At 51.0% G+C, this 20,590-nt stretch overlaps 2 protein-coding genes across 2 annotated transcripts in view; one reads left to right on the plus strand and one right to left on the minus strand.

Moving 5' to 3' along the window:
• The window catches only part of LOC134944063 (caspase-8-like), a 314,204-nt gene that overhangs the window by 105,985 nt on the left and 187,629 nt on the right, over window positions 1-20,590 (plus strand). The gene's annotated exons all lie outside the window — the stretch shown is intronic.
• The window catches only part of FLACC1 (flagellum associated containing coiled-coil domains 1), a 120,967-nt gene continuing 107,572 nt past the window's right edge, over window positions 7,196-20,590 (minus strand). The window contains exons 10-11 of the mRNA XM_063932242.1: window positions 16,215-16,314; window positions 7,196-7,371 (exon numbers count right to left, since the gene is read on the minus strand). Of these exons, the coding sequence (XP_063788312.1) occupies window positions 7,196-7,371; window positions 16,215-16,314 (276 nt within the window). The remainder of the gene's footprint in view (window positions 7,372-16,214; window positions 16,315-20,590) is intronic.

Below are 20,590 nucleotides of genomic sequence, written 5' to 3' on the forward strand. Positions count from 1 at the left end.
TATTACTAGTGACCTCACTGCACTGCGCCCATCCATACATGCCGTATATTACTAGTGACCTCACTGCACTGCGCCCATCCATACATGCCGTATATTACTAGTGACCTCACTGCACTGCGCCCATCCATACATGCCGTATATTACTAGTGACCTCACTGCACTGCGCCCATCCATACATGCCGTATATTACTAGTGACCTCACTGCACTGCGCCCATCCATACATGCCGTATATTACTAGTGACCTCACTGCACTGCGCCCATCCATACATGCCGTATATTACTAGTGACCTCACTGCACTGCGCCCATCCATACATGCCGTACATTACTAGTGACCTCACTGCACTGCGCCCATCCATACATGCCGTATATTACTAGTGACCTCACTGCACTGCGCCCATCCATACATGCCGTATATTACTAGTGACCTCACTGCACTGCGCCCATCCATACATGCCGTATATTACTAGTGACCTCACTGCACTGCGCCCATCCATACATGCCGTATATTACTAGTGACCTCACTGCACTGCGCCCATCCATACATGCCGTATATTACTAGTGACCTCACTGCACTGCGCCCATCCATACATGCCGTATATTACTAGTGACCTCACTGCACTGCGCCCATCCATACATGCCGTATATTACTAGTGACCTCACTGCACTGCGCCCATCCATACATGCCGTATATTACTAGTGACCTCACTGCACTGCGCCCATCCATACATGCCGTATATTACTAGTGACCTCACTGCACTGCGCCCATCCATACATGCCGTATATTACTAGTGACCTCACTGCACTGCGCCCATCCATACATGCCGTATATTACTAGTGACCTCACTGCACTGCGCCCATCCCTACATGCCGTATATTACTAGTGACCTCACTGCACTGCGCCCATCCATACATGCCGTATATTACTAGTGACCCTCACTGCACTGCGCCCATCCATACATGCCGTATATTACTAGTGACCTCACTGCACTGCGCCCATCCATACATGCCGTATATTACTAGTGACCTCACTGCACTGCGCCCATCCATACATGCCGTATATTACTAGTGACCTCACTGCACTGCGCCCATCCATACATGCCGTATATTACTAGTGACCTCACTGCACTGCGCCCATCCATACATGCCGTATATTACTAGTGACCTCACTGCACTGCGCCCATCCATACATGCCGTACATTACTAGTGACCTCACTGCACTGCGCCCATCCATACATGCCGTATATTACTAGTGACCTCACTGCACTGCGCCCATCCATACATGCCGTATATTACTAGTGACCTCACTGCACTGCGCCATCCATACATGCCGTATATTACTAGTGACCTCACTGCACTGCGCCCATCCATACATGCCGTATATTACTAGTGACCTCACTGCACTGCGCCCATCCATACATGCCGTATATTACTAGTGACCTCACTGCACTGCGCCCATCCATACATGCCGTATATTACTAGTGACCTCACTGCACTGCGCCCATCCATACATGCCGTATATTACTAGTGACCTCACTGCACTGCGCCCATCCATACATGCCGTATATTACTAGTGACCTCACTGCACTGCGCCCATCCATACATGCCGTATATTACTAGTGACCTCACTGCACTGCGGCCCATCCATACATGCCGTATATTACTAGTGACCTCACTGCACTGCGCCCATCCATACATGCCGTATATTACTAGTGACCTCACTGCACTGCGCCCATCCATACATGCCGTATATTACTAGTGACCTCACTGCACTGCGCCCATCCATACATGCCGTATATTACTAGTGACCTCACTGCACTGCGCCCATCCATACATGCCGTATATTACTAGTGACCTCACTGCACTGCGCCCATCCATACATGCCGTATATTACTAGTGACCTCACTGCACTGCGCCCATCCATACATGCCGTATATTACTAGTGACCTCACTGCACTGCGCCCATCCATACATGCCGTATATTACTAGTGACCTCACTGCACTGCGCCCATCCATACATGCCGTATATTACTAGTGACCTCACTGCACTGCGCCCATCCCTACATGCCGTATATTACTAGTGACCTCACTGCACTGCGCCCATCCATACATGCCGTATATTACTAGTGACCTCACTGCACTGCGCCCATCCATACATGCCGTATATTACTAGTGACCTCACTGCACTGCGCCCATCCATACATGCCGTATATTACTAGTGACCTCACTGCACTGCGCGCCCATCCATACATGCCGTATATTACTAGTGACCTCACTGCACTGCGCCCATCCATACATGCCGTATATTACTAGTGACCTCACTGCACTGCGCCCATCCATACATGCCGTACATTACTAGTGACCTCACTGCACTGCGCCCATCCATACATGCCGTATATTACTAGTGACCTCACTGCACTGCGCCCATCCATACATGCCGTATATTACTAGTGACCTCACTGCACTGCGCCCATCCATACATGCCGTATATTACTAGTGACCTCACTGCACTGCGCCCATCCATACATGCCGTATATTACTAGTGACCTCACTGCACTGCGCCCATCCATACATGCCGTATATTACTAGTGACCTCACTGCACTGCGCCCATCCATACATGCCGTATATTACTAGTGACCTCACTGCACTGCGCCCATCCATACATGCCGTATATTACTAGTGACCTCACTGCACTGCGCCCATCCATACATGCCGTATATTACTAGTGACCTCACTGCACTGCGCCCATCCATACATGCCGTATATTACTAGTGACCTCACTGCACTGCGCCCATCCATACATGCCGTATATTACTAGTGACCTCACTGCACTGCGCCCATCCATACATGCCGTATATTACTAGTGACCTCACTGCACTGCGCCCATCCATACATGCCGTATATTACTAGTGACCTCACTGCACTGCGCCCATCCATACATGCCGTATATTACTAGTGACCTCACTGCACTGCGCCCATCCATACATGCCGTATATTACTAGTGACCTCACTGCACTGCGCCCATCCATACATGCCGTATATTACTAGTGACCTCACTGCACTGCGCCCATCCATACATGCCGTATATTACTAGTGACCTCACTGCACTGCGCCCATCCATACATGCCGTATATTACTAGTGACCTCACTGCACTGCGCCCATCCATACATGCCGTATATTACTAGTGACCTCACTGCACTGCGCCCATCCATACATGCCGTATATTACTAGTGACCTCACTGCACTGCGCCCATCCATACATGCCGTATATTACTAGTGACCTCACTGCACTGCGCCCATCCATACATGCCGTATATTACTAGTGACCTCACTGCACTGCGCCCATCCATACATGCCTGTATATTACTAGTGACCTCACTGCACTGCGCCCATCCATACATGCCGTACATTACTAGTGACCTCACTGCACTGCGCCCATCCATACATGCCGTATATTACTAGTGACCTCACTGCACTGCGCACATCCATACATGCCGTACATTACTAGTGACCTCACTGCACTGCGCCCATCCATACATGCCGTATATTACTAGTGACCTCACTGCACTGCGCCCATCCCTACATGCCGTATATTACTAGTGACCTCACTGCACTGCGCCCATCCCTACATGCCGTATATTACTAGTGACCTCACTGCACTGCGCCCATCCATACATGCCGTATATTACTAGTGACCTCACTGCACTGCGCCCATCCATACATGCCGTATATTACTAGTGACCTCACTGCACTGCGCCCATCCATACATGCCGTATATTACTAGTGACCTCACTGCACTGCGCCCATCCATACATGCCGTATATTACTAGTGACCTCACTGCACTGCGCCCATCCATACATGCCGTATATTACTAGTGACCTCACTGCACTGCGCCCATCCATACATGCCGTATATTACTAGTGACCTCACTGCACTGCGCCCATCCATACATGCCGTATATTACTAGTGACCTCACTGCACTGCGCCCATCCATACATGCCGTATATTACTAGTGACCTCACTGCACTGCGCCCATCCATACATGCCGTATATTACTAGTGACCTCACTGCACTGCGCCCATCCATACATGCCGTATATTACTAGTGACCTCACTGCACTGCGCCCATCCATACATGCCGTACATTACTAGTGACCTCACTGCACTGCGCCCATCCATACATGCCGTATATTACTAGTGACCTCACTGCACTGCGCCCATCCATACATGCCGTACATTACTAGTGACCTCACTGCACTGCGCCCATCCATACATGCCGTACATTACTAGTGACCTCACTGCACTGCGCCCATCCCTACATGCCGTATATTACTAGTGACCTCACTGCACTGCGCCCATCCCTACATGCCGTATATTACTAGTGACCTCACTGCACTGCGCCCATCCATACATGCCGTATATTACTAGTGACCTCACTGCACTGCGCCCATCCATACATGCCGTATATTACTAGTGACCTCACTGCACTGCGCCCATCCATACATGCCGTATATTACTAGTGACCTCACTGCACTGCGCCCATCCATACATGCCGTATATTACTAGTGACCTCACTGCACTGCGCCCATCCATACATGCCGTATATTACTAGTGACCTCACTGCACTGCGCCCCATCCATACATGCCGTATATTACTAGTGACCTCACTGCACTGCGCCCATCCATACATGCCGTATATTACTAGTGACCTCACTGCACTGCGCCATCCATACATGCCGTATATTACTAGTGACCTCACTGCACTGCGCCCATCCATACATGCCGTATATTACTAGTGACCTCACTGCACTGCGCCCATCCATACATGCCGTATATTACTAGTAACCTCACTGCACTGCGCCCATCCATACATGCCGTACATTACTAGTGACCTCACTGCACTGCGCCCATCATACATGCCGTATATTACTAGTGACCTCACTGCACTGCGCCCATCCATACATGCCGTACATTACTAGTGACCTCACTGCACTGCGCCCATCCATACATGCCGTACATTACTAGTGACCCTCACTGCACTGCGCCCATCCCTACATGCCGTATATTACTAGTGACCTCACTGCACTGCGCCCATCCCTACATGCCGTATATTACTAGTGACCTCACTGCACTGCGCCCATCCATACATGCCGTATATTACTAGTGACCTCACTGCACTGCGCCCATCCATACATGCCGTATATTACTAGTGACCTCACTGCACTGCGCCCATTCCTACATGCCGTATATTACTAGTGACCTCACTGCACTGCGCCCATCCATACATGCCGTATATTACTAGTGACCTCACTGCACTGCGCCCATCCATACATGCCGTATATTACTAGTGACCTCACTGCACTGCGCCCATCCATACATGCCGTACATTACTAGTGACCTCACTGCACTGCGCCCATCCATACATGCCGTACATTACTAGTGACCTCACTGCACTGCGCCCATCCATACATGCCGTATATTACTAGTGACCTCACTGCACTGCGCCCCATCCATACATGCCGTATATTACTAGTGACCTCACTGCACTGCGCCCATCCATACATGCCGTATATTACTAGTGACCTCACTGCACTGCGCCCATCCATACATGCCGTATATTACTAGTGACCTCACTGCACTGCGCCCATCCATACATGCCGTATATTACTAGTGACCTCACTGCACTGCGCCCATCCATACATGCCGTATATTACTAGTGACCTCACTGCACTGCGCCCATCCATACATGCCGTATATTACTAGTGACCTCACTGCACTGCGCCCATCCATACATGCCGTATATTACTAGTGACCTCACTGCACTGCGCCCATCCATACATGCCGTATATTACTAGTGACCTCACTGCACTGCGCCCATCCATACATGCCGTATATTACTAGTGACCTCACTGCACTGCGCCCATCCATACATGCCGTATATTACTAGTGACCTCACTGCACTGCGCCCATCCATACATGCCGTATATTACTAGTGACCTCACTGCACTGCGCCCATCCATACATGCCGTATATTACTAGTGACCTCACTGCACTGCGCCCATCCATACATGCCGTATATTACTAGTGACCTCACTGCACTGCGCCCATCCATACATGCCGTATATTACTAGTGACCTCACTGCACTGCGCCTATCCATACATGCCGTATATTACTAGTGACCTCACTGCACTGCGCCCATCCATACATGCCGTATATTACTAGTGACCTCACTGCACTGCGCCCATCCATACATGCCGTATATTACTAGTGACCTCACTGCACTGCGCCCATCCATACATGCCGTATATTACTAGTGACCTCACTGCACAGTGCCCATCCATACATGCCGTATATTACTAGTGACCTCACTGCACTGCGCTCATCCATACATGCCGTATATTACTAGTGACCTCACTGCACTGCGCCCATCCATACATGCCGTATATTACTAGTGACCTCACTGCACTGCGCCCATCCATACATGCCGTATATTACTAGTGACCTCACTGCACTGCGCCCATCCATACATGCCGTATATTACTAGTGACCTCACTGCACTGCGCCCATCCATACATGCCGTATATTACTAGTGACCTCACTGCACTGCGCCCATCCATACATGCCGTATATTACTAGTGACCTCACTGCACTGCGCCCATCCATACATGCCGTATATTACTAGTGACCTCACTGCACTGCGCCCATCCATACATGCCGTATATTACTAGTGACCTCACTGCACTGCGCCCATCCATACATGCCGTATATTACTAGTGACCTCACTGCACTGCGCCCATCCATACATGCCGTATATTACTAGTGACCTCACTGCACTGCGCCCATCCATACATGCCGTATATTACTAGTGACCTCACTGCACTGCGCCCATCCATACATGCCGTATATTACTAGTGACCTCACTGCACTGCGCCCATCCATACATGCCGTATATTACTAGTGACCTCACTGCACTGCGCCCATCCATACATGCCGTATATTACTAGTGACCTCACTGCACTGCGCCCATCCATACATGCCGTATATTACTAGTGACCTCACTGCACTGCGCCCATCCATACATGCCGTATATTACTAGTGACCTCACCGCACTGCGCCCATCCATACATGCCGTATATTACTAGTGACCTCACCGCACTGCGCCCATCCATACATGCCGTATATTACTAGTGACCTCACTGCACTGCGCCCATCCATACATGCCGTATATTACTAGTGACCTCACTGCACTGCTCTACAGAACGTACCTCAGTGTGTGCCTCGTGGCTCTGCTGGATCAGGGCTTGCTCTTCCAGTGCTCTCTTCTGGATATCTCTCTTCTCCACCTCAAACATATCCAGCAGGGAATGTCCTGGGGAATAAATGACATTTCATGGGAATATTGTAGTCACACCAACAACTGCTTATTGTGTTCTCACCGTGGGGCGTATTCATTCATTATCAGGACTCGGTCCTTGTAACCCTAACCCTATTGCGGCAATAAGCAATGACAGATCTCCCGAATGTACCACAGTAACATGGAGAGAAAGGGCTGCGCGGTGTCAGAAGTGATCGCTAATGCGACAAAGTTACTTCCAGGTGCAGGTGCCGGCCACTGACGCCACCGCAGGCAAGGGATCCACTAATGCCATCGCCAGGGAGTGATCCCACCCACTAATGCCATCGCCAGGGAGTGATCCCACCCACTAATGCCACCGCCAGGGAGTGATCCCACCCACTAATGCCACCGCCAGGGAGTGATCCTACCCACTAATGCCACCGCCAGGGAGTGATCCCACCCACTAACGCCACCCACTAATGCCATCGCCAGGGAGTGATCCCACCCACTAACGCCATTGCCAGGGAGTGATCCCACACACTAACGCCACCCACTAACGCCATTGCCAGGGAGTGATCCCACACACTAACGCCACCCACTAACGCCATTGCCAGGGAGTGATCCCACACACTAACGCCATTGCCAGGGAGTGATCCCACACACTAACGCCACCCACTAATGCCATCGCCAGGGAGTGATCCCACTAACTAACGCCATCGCCAGGGAGTGATCCCACCCACTAACGTCACTCTAACGCCAGGGAGGGATCCACTCTAAATCCATCGCCACTCTAACGCCATCACCGGCAAGGGATCCACTCTAACACAACCCACTAATGACATCACCAGGGAGTGATCCCACCCACTAACGCCACCCACTAACGCCATCGCGAGGGAGGGATCCACTCTAACGCCATCGCCAGGGAGGGATCCACTCTAACGCCACCCACTAATGCCATCGCCAGGGAGTGATCCCACCCACTAACGCCACCCACTAATGCCATCGCCAGGGAGTGATCCCACCCACTAACGCCATCCACTAATGCCATCGCCAGGGAGTGATCCCACCCACTAACGCCATCCACTAATGCCATCGCCAGGGAGTGATCCCACCCACTAACGCCACCCACTAATGCCATTGCCAGGGAGTGATCCCACCCACTAACGCCACCCATTAATGCCATCGCCAGGGAGTGACCCCACCCACTAACGCCTTCCACTAACGCCATCGCCAGGGAGTTATCCCACCCACTAACGCCATCGCCAGGGAGGGATCCACTCTAACGCCAGGAAGGGATCCACTCTAACGCCATCGCCACTCTAACGCCATCGCAAGGGAGGAATCCACTCTAAATCCATCTCCAGGAAGAGATCCACTCTAACGCCATCACCAGGGAGCGATCCACTCTAAAGCCATCACCACTCTAACGCCATCACCAGGGAGCGATCCACTCTAACACCATCGCCACTCTAACGCCATCGCTAGGGTGGGATCCACTCTAACACCATCGCCAGGGAGGGATCCGACCCACTAATGCCACCCACTAACTCCATTGCCAGGGTGGGGAAGGATCCCACCCACTACCTAATGCCATCGTCAGGGAGGCTTGGATCTCACCCACTAAAGCCATCTCGATAAGGGATCCCACCCATCTGGAGATGGCGTTAGCTGCTTTGCATTCTGGAGCTAGGTCATTTCATGGCGGCTGCTTTGTGACTGAGAATGAGGGACGGCAGCAGATATCTCCAGTCACACATCCAGGGGAGCCTTTATATAAATAATAAGATTTTACTTACCGGTAAATCTATTTCTCGTAGTCCGTAGTGGATGCTGGGGACTCCGTAAGGACCATGGGGAATAGACGGGCTCCGCAGGAGACATGGGCACTTTAAGAAAGAATGTAGATTCTGGTGTGCTCTGGCTCCTCCCTCTATGTCCCTCCTCCAGACCTCAGTTAGAGAAACTGTGCCCGGAAGAGCTGACAGTACATGGAAAGGATTTTGGAATCCAGGGCAAGACTCATACCAGCCACACCAATCACACCGTATAACTTGTGATAAACTTACCCAGTTAACAGTATGACAAATAACAGAGCATCAGATCAACCTGATGCAACCATAACATAACCCTTGTTTAAGCAATAACTATATACAAGCATTGCAGAAGAAGTCCGCACTTGGGACGGGCGCCCAGCATCCACTACGGACTACGAGAAATAGAATTACCGGTGAGTAAAATCTTATTTTCTCTAACGTCCTAGAGGAAGCTGGGGACTCCGTAAGGACCATGGGGATTATACCAAAGCTCCCAAACGGGCGGGAGAGTGCGGATGACTCTGCAGCACCGAATGAGCAAACTCAAGGTCCTCCTCAGCCAGGGTATCAAACTTGTAGAATTTTGCAAAAGTGTTTGAACCCGACCAAGTAACAGCTCGGCAAAGCTGTAATGCCGAGACCCCTCGGGCAGCCGCCCAAGAAGAGCCCACTTTCCTTGTGGAATGGGCTTTCACTGATTTTGGCAGCGGCAATCCAGCCGCAGAATGAGCCTGCTGAATCGTGTTACAGATCCAGCGAGCAATAGTCTGCTTTGAAGCAGGAGCACCCCGCTTGTTGGGTGCATACAGGATAAACAGCGACTCAGTTTTCCTGACTCCAGCCGTTCTGGCTACATAAACCTTCAAAGCCCTGACCACATCTAGTAACTCGGAATTCTCCAAGTCACGAGTAGCCACAGGCACCACAATAGGTTGGTTCATATGAAAAGATGACACCACTTTTGGCAGAAATTGCGGACGGGTCCGCAATTCTGCCCTGTCCATATGGAAAACCAGATAGGGGCTTTTATGTGACAAAGCCGCTAATTCTGACACACGCCTAGCTGAAGCCAAGGCTAATAGCATGACCACCTTCCACGTGAGATATTTTAACTCCACGGTTTTAAGTGGCTCAAACCAGTGTGACTTCAGGAAACTCAACACCACGTTAAACTCCCAAGGTGCCACTGGAGGCACAAAAGGGGGCTGAATATGCAGCACTCCCTTTACAAACGTCTGAACTTCAGGTAGAGAAGCCAGTTCTTTTTGAAAGAAAATGGATAGGGCCGAAATCTGGACCTTAATGGAACCCAATTTTAAGCCCAAAGTCACTCCTGACTGTAGGAAGTGAAGGAAACGGCCCAGCTGGAATTCCTCCGTAGGGGCATTCCTGGCCTCACACCAAGCAACATATTTTCGCCATATACGGTGATAATGTTTAGCCGTCACATCCTTCCTAGCCTCATCCGGAATGCCTTTTTCTGCTAGGATCCGGCGTTCAACCGCCATGCCGTCAAACGCAGTCGCGGTAAGTCTTGGAACAGACAGGGCCCCTGTTGCAACAAGTCCTGTCTTAGAGGCAGAGGCCATGGGTCCTCTGTGAGCATTTCTTGCAGTTCTGGATACCAAGTCCTTCTTGGCCAATCCGGAACAATGAGTATTGTTCTCACTCCTCTTCTTCTTATGATTCTCAGCACCTTGGGTATGAGAGGAAGAGGAGGAAATACATAGACCGACTGAAACACCCACTGTGTCACTAGTGCGTCTACAGCTATCGCCTGAGGGTCTCTTGACCTGGCGCAATACCTCTTTAGCTTTTTGTTGAGGCGGGATGCCATCATGTCTACTTGTGGCAGTTCCCACCGATTTGCAATCTGCGTGAAGACTTCTTGATGAAGTCCCCACTCTCCCGGGTGGAGGTCGTGCCTGCTGAGGAAGTCTGCTTCCCAGTTGTCCACTCCCGGAATGAACACTGCTGACAGTGCTCTGACGTGATTCTCCGCCCAGCGAAGAATTCTGGTGGCTTCCGCCATCGCCACCCTGCTCCTTGTGCCGCCTTGGCGGTTTACATGAGCCACTGCGGTGATGTTGTCTGACTGAATCAGCACCGATCGGTCGCGAAGCAGGGTCTCCGCTTGACGTAGGGCGTTGTATATGGCCCTTAGTTCCAGGATATTGATGTGAAGGCAAGTCTCCTGACTTGACCACAGACCTTGGAAATTTCTTCCCTGTGTGACTGCTCCCCACCCTCGGAGGCTTGCGTCCGTGGTCACCAGGACCCAGTCCTGAATGCCGAATCTGCGGCCCTCTAGAAGGTGAGCACTTTGCAGCCACCACAGGAGAGACACCCTGGCCCTGGGGGATAGGGTGATCCGCCGATGCATCTGTAGATGTGATCCAGACCACTTATCCAACAGATCCCATTGAAAGGTCCTCGCATGGAACCTGCCGAAGAGAATGGCCTCGTATGATGCCACCATCTTTCCCAGGACTCGCGTGCAGTGATGCACCGACACCTGTTTTGGTTTTAATAGGTCTCTGACCAGTGTCATGAGCTCCTGAGCCTTCTCCATCGGGAGATAAACCCTCTTCTGGCCTGTGTCCAGAATCATGCCCAGGAAGGGCAGACGAGTCGTAGGAATCAACTGCGACTTTGGAATATTTAGAATCCAGCCGTGCTGTTGTAACACTTCCCGAGAGCGTGCTACGCTGATCAGCAACTGCTCTCTGGACCTCGCCTTTATGAGGAGATCGTCCAAGTATGGGATAATTGTGACTCCTTGCCGTCGCAGGAGCACCATCATTTCCGCCATTACCTTGGTAAATATTCTCGGTGCCGTGGAGAGACCAAACGGCAACATCTGGAATTGGTAATGACAGTCCTGTACCACAAATCTGAGGTACTCCTGATGAGGTGGATAAATGGGAACATGAAGGTAAGCATCCTTTATGTCCAGAGACACCATAAAATCCCCCCCTTCTAGGCTTGCGATGACCGCTCTGAGAGATTCCATCTTGAACTTGAACCTTTTCAGGTATATGTTCAGGGATTTTAAATTCAATATGGGTCTGACCGAACCGTCCGGTTTCGGTACCACAAACATGGTCGAATAGTAACCCCTTCCTTGTTGAAGGAGGGGAACCTTGACCACCACCTGTTGAAGATACAATTTGTGAATTGCAGCTAACACTATTTCCCTCTCTAAGGGGGAAGCTGGCAGGGCTGATTTGAGGTAACGGTGAGGGGGCATCTCTTCGAATTCCAGCTTGTATCCCTGAGACACAATCTATACAGCCCAGGGATCCACCTGGGAGTGAACCCACTTGTGGCTGAAATTTCGGAGACGCGCCCCCACCGGGCCTAGCTCCGCCTGTGGAGCCCCAGCGTCATGCGGTGGATTTAGTGGAAGCCGGGGAGGACTTCTGTTCCTGGGAACTAGCTGTATTGTGCAGCTTCTTTCCTCTACCCCTGCGCCTCTGGCAAGAAAGGACGCACCTCGTACTTTCTTGCCTTTTTGTGATCTAAAGGACTGCATCTGGTAATACGGTGCTTTCTTAGGTTGTGAGGGAACATATGGCAAAAAATTTGACTTTCCAGCCGTAGCTGTGGAGACCAGGTCCGAGAGACCCTCCCCAAACAACTCCTCACCCTTGTAAGGTAAAACCTCCATGTGCCTTTTTGAGTCGGCATCTCCTGTCCATTGCCGAGTCCACAGGACCCTTCTGGCAGAAATCGACATTGCATTTATTCTAGAGCCCAGTAGGCTAATGTCTCTTTGAGCATCTCTCATATATAGGACAGCGTCTTTTATATGCCCCAGGGTCAATAATATAGTATCCTTGTCCAAGGTATCAAGTTCCTCAGATAAAGTATCTGTCCATGCTGCTACAGCACTACACATCCAGACCGACGCAATCGCCGGCCTTAGTAAGGTACCTGAATGTGTATAAATGGACTTCAGGGTACCCTCTTGCTTTCTATCCGCAGCATCTTTTAGGGCGGCCGCATCCTGTGAAGGCAGGGCTACCCTCTTGGATAAGCGTGTTAAAGCTTTGTCCACCCTAGGGGAGGATTCCCAGCGTAACCTGTCCATTGGCGGGAAAGGATACGCCATAAGCATCCGTTTGGAAATCTGCAGTTTTTTATCTGGAGATTCCCAAGCCTTTTCACATAACTCGTTTAGCTCGTGTGAAGGAGGGAAGGTCACCACCTGCCTTTTTTCCCCATACATATAAACCCTCTTGTCAGGGACTGGGGTTTCCTCTGTGATGTGCAACACATCTTTCATTGCTATAATCATGTAGCGGATGGCTTTAGCCATTTTAGGCTGTAACTTTGCATCATCGCTATCAACACTGGAGTCAGAATCCGTGTCGATATCTGTGTCAACAATTTGGGATAGTGGGCGCTTCTGAGACCCTGACGGCCTCTGCGACATAGGATCAGGCATGGGCTGAGACCCCGGCTGTCCTAAGGCTTCAGCTTTATCCAACCTTTTATGCAAGGAAGTAACATTATCATTTAAAACCTTCCACATATCCATCCAATCGGGTGTCGGCGCCGATCCCACATTCATCTGTTCCCGCTCTGCTTCCACAAAGCCTTCCGCGTCAAACATGCCGACACAAGCGTACCGACACACCACACACACAGGGGATGCTCTATTTGAAGACAGTTCCCCCACAAGGCCCTTTGGAGAGACAGAGAGAGAGTATGCCAGCACACACCCCAGCGCTATATGTCCCAGGAGTCACACAGTAACTTAGTGTTAACCCAGTAGCTGCTGTATATACTGTTTTTGCGCCTAATTTATGTGCCCCCCCCTCTCTTTTTACCCTCTTCTACCGTGAGTCTGCAGGGGAGAGACTGGGCAGCTTCCTCTCAGCGGAGCTGTGGAGAGAAAATGGCGCTGGTGAGTGCTGAGGAAGAAGCCCCGCCCCCTCAGCGGCGGGCTTCTGTCCCGCAATTTTGTGTAAAATTAATGGCGGGGGCTCATGCATATTACAGTGCCCAGCTGTATATATGCTGCTTTTTGCCAGGAGGTACTCAATTGCTGCCCAGGGCGCCCCCCCCTGCACCCTACAGTGACCGGAGTGTGTGGGTTAGTGTGGGCGCAATGGCGCACAGCTGCAGTGCTGTGTGCTACCTCATATGAAGACAGGAGTCTTCTGCCACCGATTTTGACGTCTTCTTGCTTCAACCCGCCGGCTTCTGTCTTCTGGCTCTGCGAGGGGGACGGCGGCGCGGCCCTGGGAACGGACGACAAGGTCAGGTTCCTGTGTTCGATCCCTCTGGAGCTAATGGTGTCCAGTAGCCTAAGAAGCGCAACCTAGCCGCAGTTAGTAGGTTTGCTTCTCTCCCCTCAGTCCCACGTAGCAGGGAGTCTGTTGCCAGGAGAGCTCCCTGAAAATAAAAAACCTGACAAATACTTTCTTATTAGCAAGCTCAGGAGAGCTCACTGAACAGCACCCAGCTCGTCCGGGCACAGATTCAAACTGAGGTCTGGAGGAGGGACATAGAGGGAGGAGCCAGAGCACACCAGAATCTAAATTCTTTCTTAGAGTGCCCATGTCTCCTGCGGAGCCCGTCTATTCCCCATGGTCCTTACGGAGTCTCCAGCATCCACTAGGACGTTAGAGAAATAAACCTTCACTACACCTGAAACCCGCCAGACAGTGGCCATGTTTATTTCTGAAGCCTTCACTGACCAGAGAACGTCAGGGGTCTATTTATGAAGCAGGGAAAAGAGTGGAGAAGTTGCCCACGGCAACCAATCAGCTTTGCAGTAACATTTATCAAGTGCATTCTATAAAATTATACAGAACAGCTGACCGGTTGCCGTGGGCAACTTCTCCATAATTGCGGGAATTCGGGGAATATGCCGCACATATTTAATGATAAATGTGCCCCTTGATGAGAGAAGCCTTCTGCCGCTTGTTACATTGCGTAGCTGGCTGTGGGGGGGGGAGTGGTGAGAGAATGCAGCCATGTCTCTGCAGTATCCACGCTGCCAAATAGGAGGAAGCTCCGGAAACAGCCCCCGGGGTGAGCCCATTCCGGAACTGGGGAAATATCCTGTCAGGCTTCCTGTAACACACACACTGTACACACACACACACACACACACACACACACACACACACACACTGCACACGCACACTGTACACGCACACACATATACACACGCACACACTGTACACACAAACACACACAATGTACACACACACGCACATACACACACACTGCACACGCACACACTGTGCACACAAACACACACACTGTACACACACACACACACACACACACACACACACACACACTGTACACACATATACACACACGCACACACATATACACACTGTACACGCACATACACGCACACTGTACACACACCAAAACACACACTGCACACGCACACCCATATACACACACGCACACACATACACACTGTACACGCACACACACAGACTGCACACGCACACACTGCACACGCACACACATATACACACGCACACTGTACACACACACTGCACACGCACACACATATACACACGCACACTGTACACACACACACACACTGCACACGCACACACTTATACACACATACACACTGTACACGCACACACACAGACTGCACACGCAGGCACTGCAAACGCACACACATATACACACGCACACTACACACACACACACTGTACACGCACACTGCACACGCACACACATATACACACGCACACATACTGTATACACAAGCACACTGTACACACACACTGTACACACACACACTGCACACGCACACACATATACACACGCACACATACTGTATACACACGCACACTGTACACACACACTGCACACGCACACACATATACACACGCACACTGTACACACACACTGCACACGCACACACATATACACACGCACACTGTACACACACACTGCACACGCACACACATATACACACGCACACTGTACACACACACTGCACACGCACACACATATACACACACGCACACTGTGCAGGTAGTGTAATCAGGGCACAGATGTATGTATCATTTTTACTCTGCTTGGACATCTCCATCAGCTTCTGTTCCTCACACGTCTCCTTCCACCTGTCCTCCCGCTGCCGCCAGACCTCCTCCATCTCCTCCGCCAGACTCTCCTGCAGCACAGAGACATCCACTTACTACACCTCGCACCTCACGCTGGTAACACACAGTTAGGAACGCGCCTGCATCTCTGCAGAGCATCCCTCCCGCATAACAGCCATGCATTGCTATTCCGTAACATGACAGCTTACAATAATGGTATTTTGTCAGAGCTGTGTCAGGTGGCATCTTACAGCACTCTGTATACAGCCAGGACATGGCAGCATCAGGGCACAGCTCTAGTAGTGACATACAGCACTCTGTATACAGCCAGGACATGGCAGCATCAGGACACAGCTCTAGTAGTGACATACAGTACTCTGTATACAGCCAGGACATGGCAGCATCAGGACACAGCTCTAGTAGTGACATACAGTACTCTGTATACAGCCAGGACATGGCAGCATCAGGACACAGCTCTAGTAGTGACATACAGTACTCTGCATACAGCCAGGACATGGCAGCATCAGGACACAGCTCTAGTAGTGACATACAGTACTCTGTATACAGCCAGGACATGGCAGCATCAGGACACAGCTCTAGTAGTGACATACAGTACTCTGTATACAGCCAGGACATGGCAGCATCAGGGCACAGCTCTAGTAGTGACGTAGAGTACTCTGTATACAGCCAGGACATGGCAGCATCAGGGCACAGCTCTAGTAGTGACGTACAGTACTCTGCATACAGCCAGGACATGGCTGCATCAGGGCACAGCTCTAGTAGTTACATACAGTACTACAGAACTATGTATACAGCCAGGACATGGCAGCATCAGGGCACAGCTCTAGTAGTTCCATACAGTACTACAGAACTCTGTATACAGCCAGGACATGGCAGCATCAGGGCACAGCTCTAGTAGTTACATACAGTACTACAGAACTCTGTATACAGCCAAGTCATGGCAGCATCAGGGCACAGCTCTAGTAGTTACATACAGTACTCTGTATACAGCCAGGACATGGCAGCATCAGGGCACAGCTCTAGTAGTGACATACAGTACTCTGTATACAGCCAGGACATGGCAGCATCAGGGCACAGCTCTAGTAGTGACGTAGAGTACTCTGTATACAGCCAGGACATGGCAGCATCAGGGCACAGCTCTAGTAGTGACGTAGAGTACTCTGTATACAGCCAGGACATGGCAGCATCAGGGCACAGCTCTAGTAGTGACGTACAGTACTCTGCATACAGCCAGGACATGGCTGCATCAGGGCACAGCTCTAGTAGTTACATACAGTACTACAGAACTATGTATACAGCCAGGACATGGCAGCATCAGGGCACAGCTCTAGTAGTTCCATACAGTACTACAGAACTCTGTATACAGCCAGGACATGGCAGCATCAGGGCACAGCTCTAGTAGTTACATACAGTACTACAGAACTCTGTATACAGCCAAGTCATGGCAGCATCAGGGCACAGCTCTAGTAGTTACATACAGTACTACAGAACTCTGTATACAGCCAGGACATGGCAGCATCAGGGCACAGCTCTAGTAGTGGCATACAGTACTCTGTATACAGCCAGGACATGGCAGCATCAGGGCACAGCTCTAGTAGTGACATACAGCACTCTGTATACAGCCAGGACATGGCAGCATCAGGGCACAGCTCTAGTAGTTACATACAGTACTACAGAACTCTGTATACAGCCAGGACATGGCAGCATCAGGGCACAGCTCTAGTAGTGACATACAGTACTCTGTATACAGCCAGGACATGGCAGCATCAGGGCACAGCTCTAGTAGTGACATACATTACTCTGTATACAGCCAGGACATGGCAGCATCAGGGCACAGCTCTAGTAGTGACATATAGCACTCTGTATACAGCCAGGACATGGCAGCATCAGGGCACAGCTCTAGTAGTGACATACAGTACTTTGCATACAGCCAGGACATGGCGGCATCAGGGCACAGCTCTAGAAGTGATATACAGCACTCAGTATACAGCCAGGACATGGCAGCATCAGGGCACAGCTCTAGTAGTGACGTACAGTACTCTGTATACAGCCAGGACATGGCAGCATCAGGGCACAGCTCTAGTAGTGACATACAGTACTCTGCATACAGCCAGGACATGGCGGCATCAGGGCACAGCTCTAGTCATTTAACTCAAATTTTTTGATAAAGAAGGCGCAGCAACGTCTTTTCTTTTTGAGGAAATTAAAATCTGCTAGTGTGAGTAAAGGGACCCTGGTAAATTTTTATCGTAGTGTTGTGGAGAGTGTACTGACCTACGGGATTGTCGTATGGTTCGGAAATTGTACTGTTGCAGAACGAAAGGCCCTGGATCGGGTGGTTAGGACAGCGGGTAGAGCAATTGGTGTTAGGTTGCCCAGTATTTATGAGATATATGAAAAGAGGATCCTTAAGAAATCTATGGCCATTTTGGGGGACCCTAGTCATCCAAACTACCCAATCTTTTCAAGATTGCCATCAAATAGACGCTTTAGGGCTGTCTACTCACGCACAAAGAGGCTGCATAATAGCTCCTTTCCGAGCGCAGTACGCATGCTAAATTGTTAAAATGTTTCAATCTTAGGCCTTGAAATGTAACTTGCTGCACGTTAATGTTATGTGATATGGTTTTGCTTGATTTTTTTCGTTGACATCCCTTGGTGTTTGTTAATGACCAGGGCCGGCTCCAGGCATGTTCGACTAGAGCGGCCGCGCGGGGCGCCACTCTTACAGGGCGCCGCACGCTGCGGCCGCCATATTCCTGCCTGGAGCCAGCCTCTGTGTGTCCCACTCCCGGCCGCTTGTGTGCGCTATGCAGCGCGCTGTGCGGCGCCGGCGTCTGACGTTGGACGCCGGCGCCGCGCAGCGTGCATAGCGTGCAGACAGTTTCGATCCTCCGTCCGCGGCCCGCCCGCGCCCACAGCAGTATTCCCTGCTCCCAGCAGCACCGCAGTGACAGGTAAGTTAAAATCTGTCTGGCACTGTGTGGGGCCGTTTATGTTTCTGGCACTGTGGGGGCATTATTTTTCTGGCACTGTGGGGGCATTATTTTTCTGGCACCGTGGGGGCATATCTGCACTGTGGGGGCATTATTTTTCTGGCACTGTGGGGGCATATCTGCACTGTGGGGGCATTATTTTTCTGGCACTGTGGGGGCATTATTTTTCTGGCACTGTGGGGGCATATCTGCACTGTGGGGGCATTATTTTTCTGGCACTGTGGGGGCATTATTTTTCTGGCACTGTGGGGGCATATCTGCACTGTGGGGGCATTATTTTTCTGGCACTGTGGGGGCATATCTGCACTGTGGGGGCATTATTTTTCTGGCACTGTGGGGGCATATCTGCACTGTGGGGGCATTATTTTTCTGGCACTGTGGGGGCATTATTTTTCTGGCACTGTGGGGGCATATCTGCACTGTGGGGGCATTATTTTTCTGGCACTGTGGGGGCATTATTTTTCAGGCACTGTGGGGGCATATCTGCACTGTGGGGGCATTATTTTTCTGGCACTGTGGGGGCATATCTGCACTGTGGGGGCATTATTTTTCTGGCACTGTGGGGGCATATCTGCACTGTGGGGGCATTATTTTTCTGGCACTGTGGGGGCATATCTGCACTGTGGGGGCATTATTTTTCTGGTACTGTGGGGGCATATCTGCACTGTGGGGGCATTATGTTTCTGGCACAGTGGGGGCATTATGTTTCTGGCACTGTGGGGGCATATCTGCACTGTGGGGGCATTTATGTTTCTGGCACTGTGGGGGCATTTATGTTTCTGGCACTGGGGGCATTTATGTATCTGGCACTGTGGGGGCATATCTGCACTGTGGGGGCTTTTATGTTTTGTGGCACGGCGGGCATTTATTTATCTGGCACTGTGGGGGCATTTATGTTTTGTGGCACTGGGGGCATTTATGGATCTGGCACTTATGTATCTGGCACTGTGGGGTCATTGATGCATCTGGCACTGTGGGGGCACTTATGTATCTGGCATTGTGTGGTCATTTATGTATCTGGCATTGTGGGGGCATTTATGTATCTGGCACTGGGGGCATATCTGCACTGTGTGGCCATTTATGTATCTGGCACTGCTGGGGGGCATGTCACGTGTAGCTGGCACTGCTGGGGGTATGTCACGTGTAGCTGGCACTGCTGGGGGGCATGTCACGTGTAGCTGGCACTGCTGGGGGGCATATCATGTAGTGTATCTACTAGGCGTCTGTGGCTAGGCAATGTGTCTATCGTGCGCTGCCTGGCGCAAAGTGTCTATCGTGCGCTGCCTGGCGCAAAGTGTCTATCGTGCTCTGCCTGGCGCAAAGTGTCTAA

This window comes from Pseudophryne corroboree, chromosome 7 (genome assembly GCF_028390025.1).
Source record: "Pseudophryne corroboree isolate aPseCor3 chromosome 7, aPseCor3.hap2, whole genome shotgun sequence".
Lineage (NCBI taxonomy): Eukaryota > Metazoa > Chordata > Amphibia > Anura > Myobatrachidae > Pseudophryne > Pseudophryne corroboree.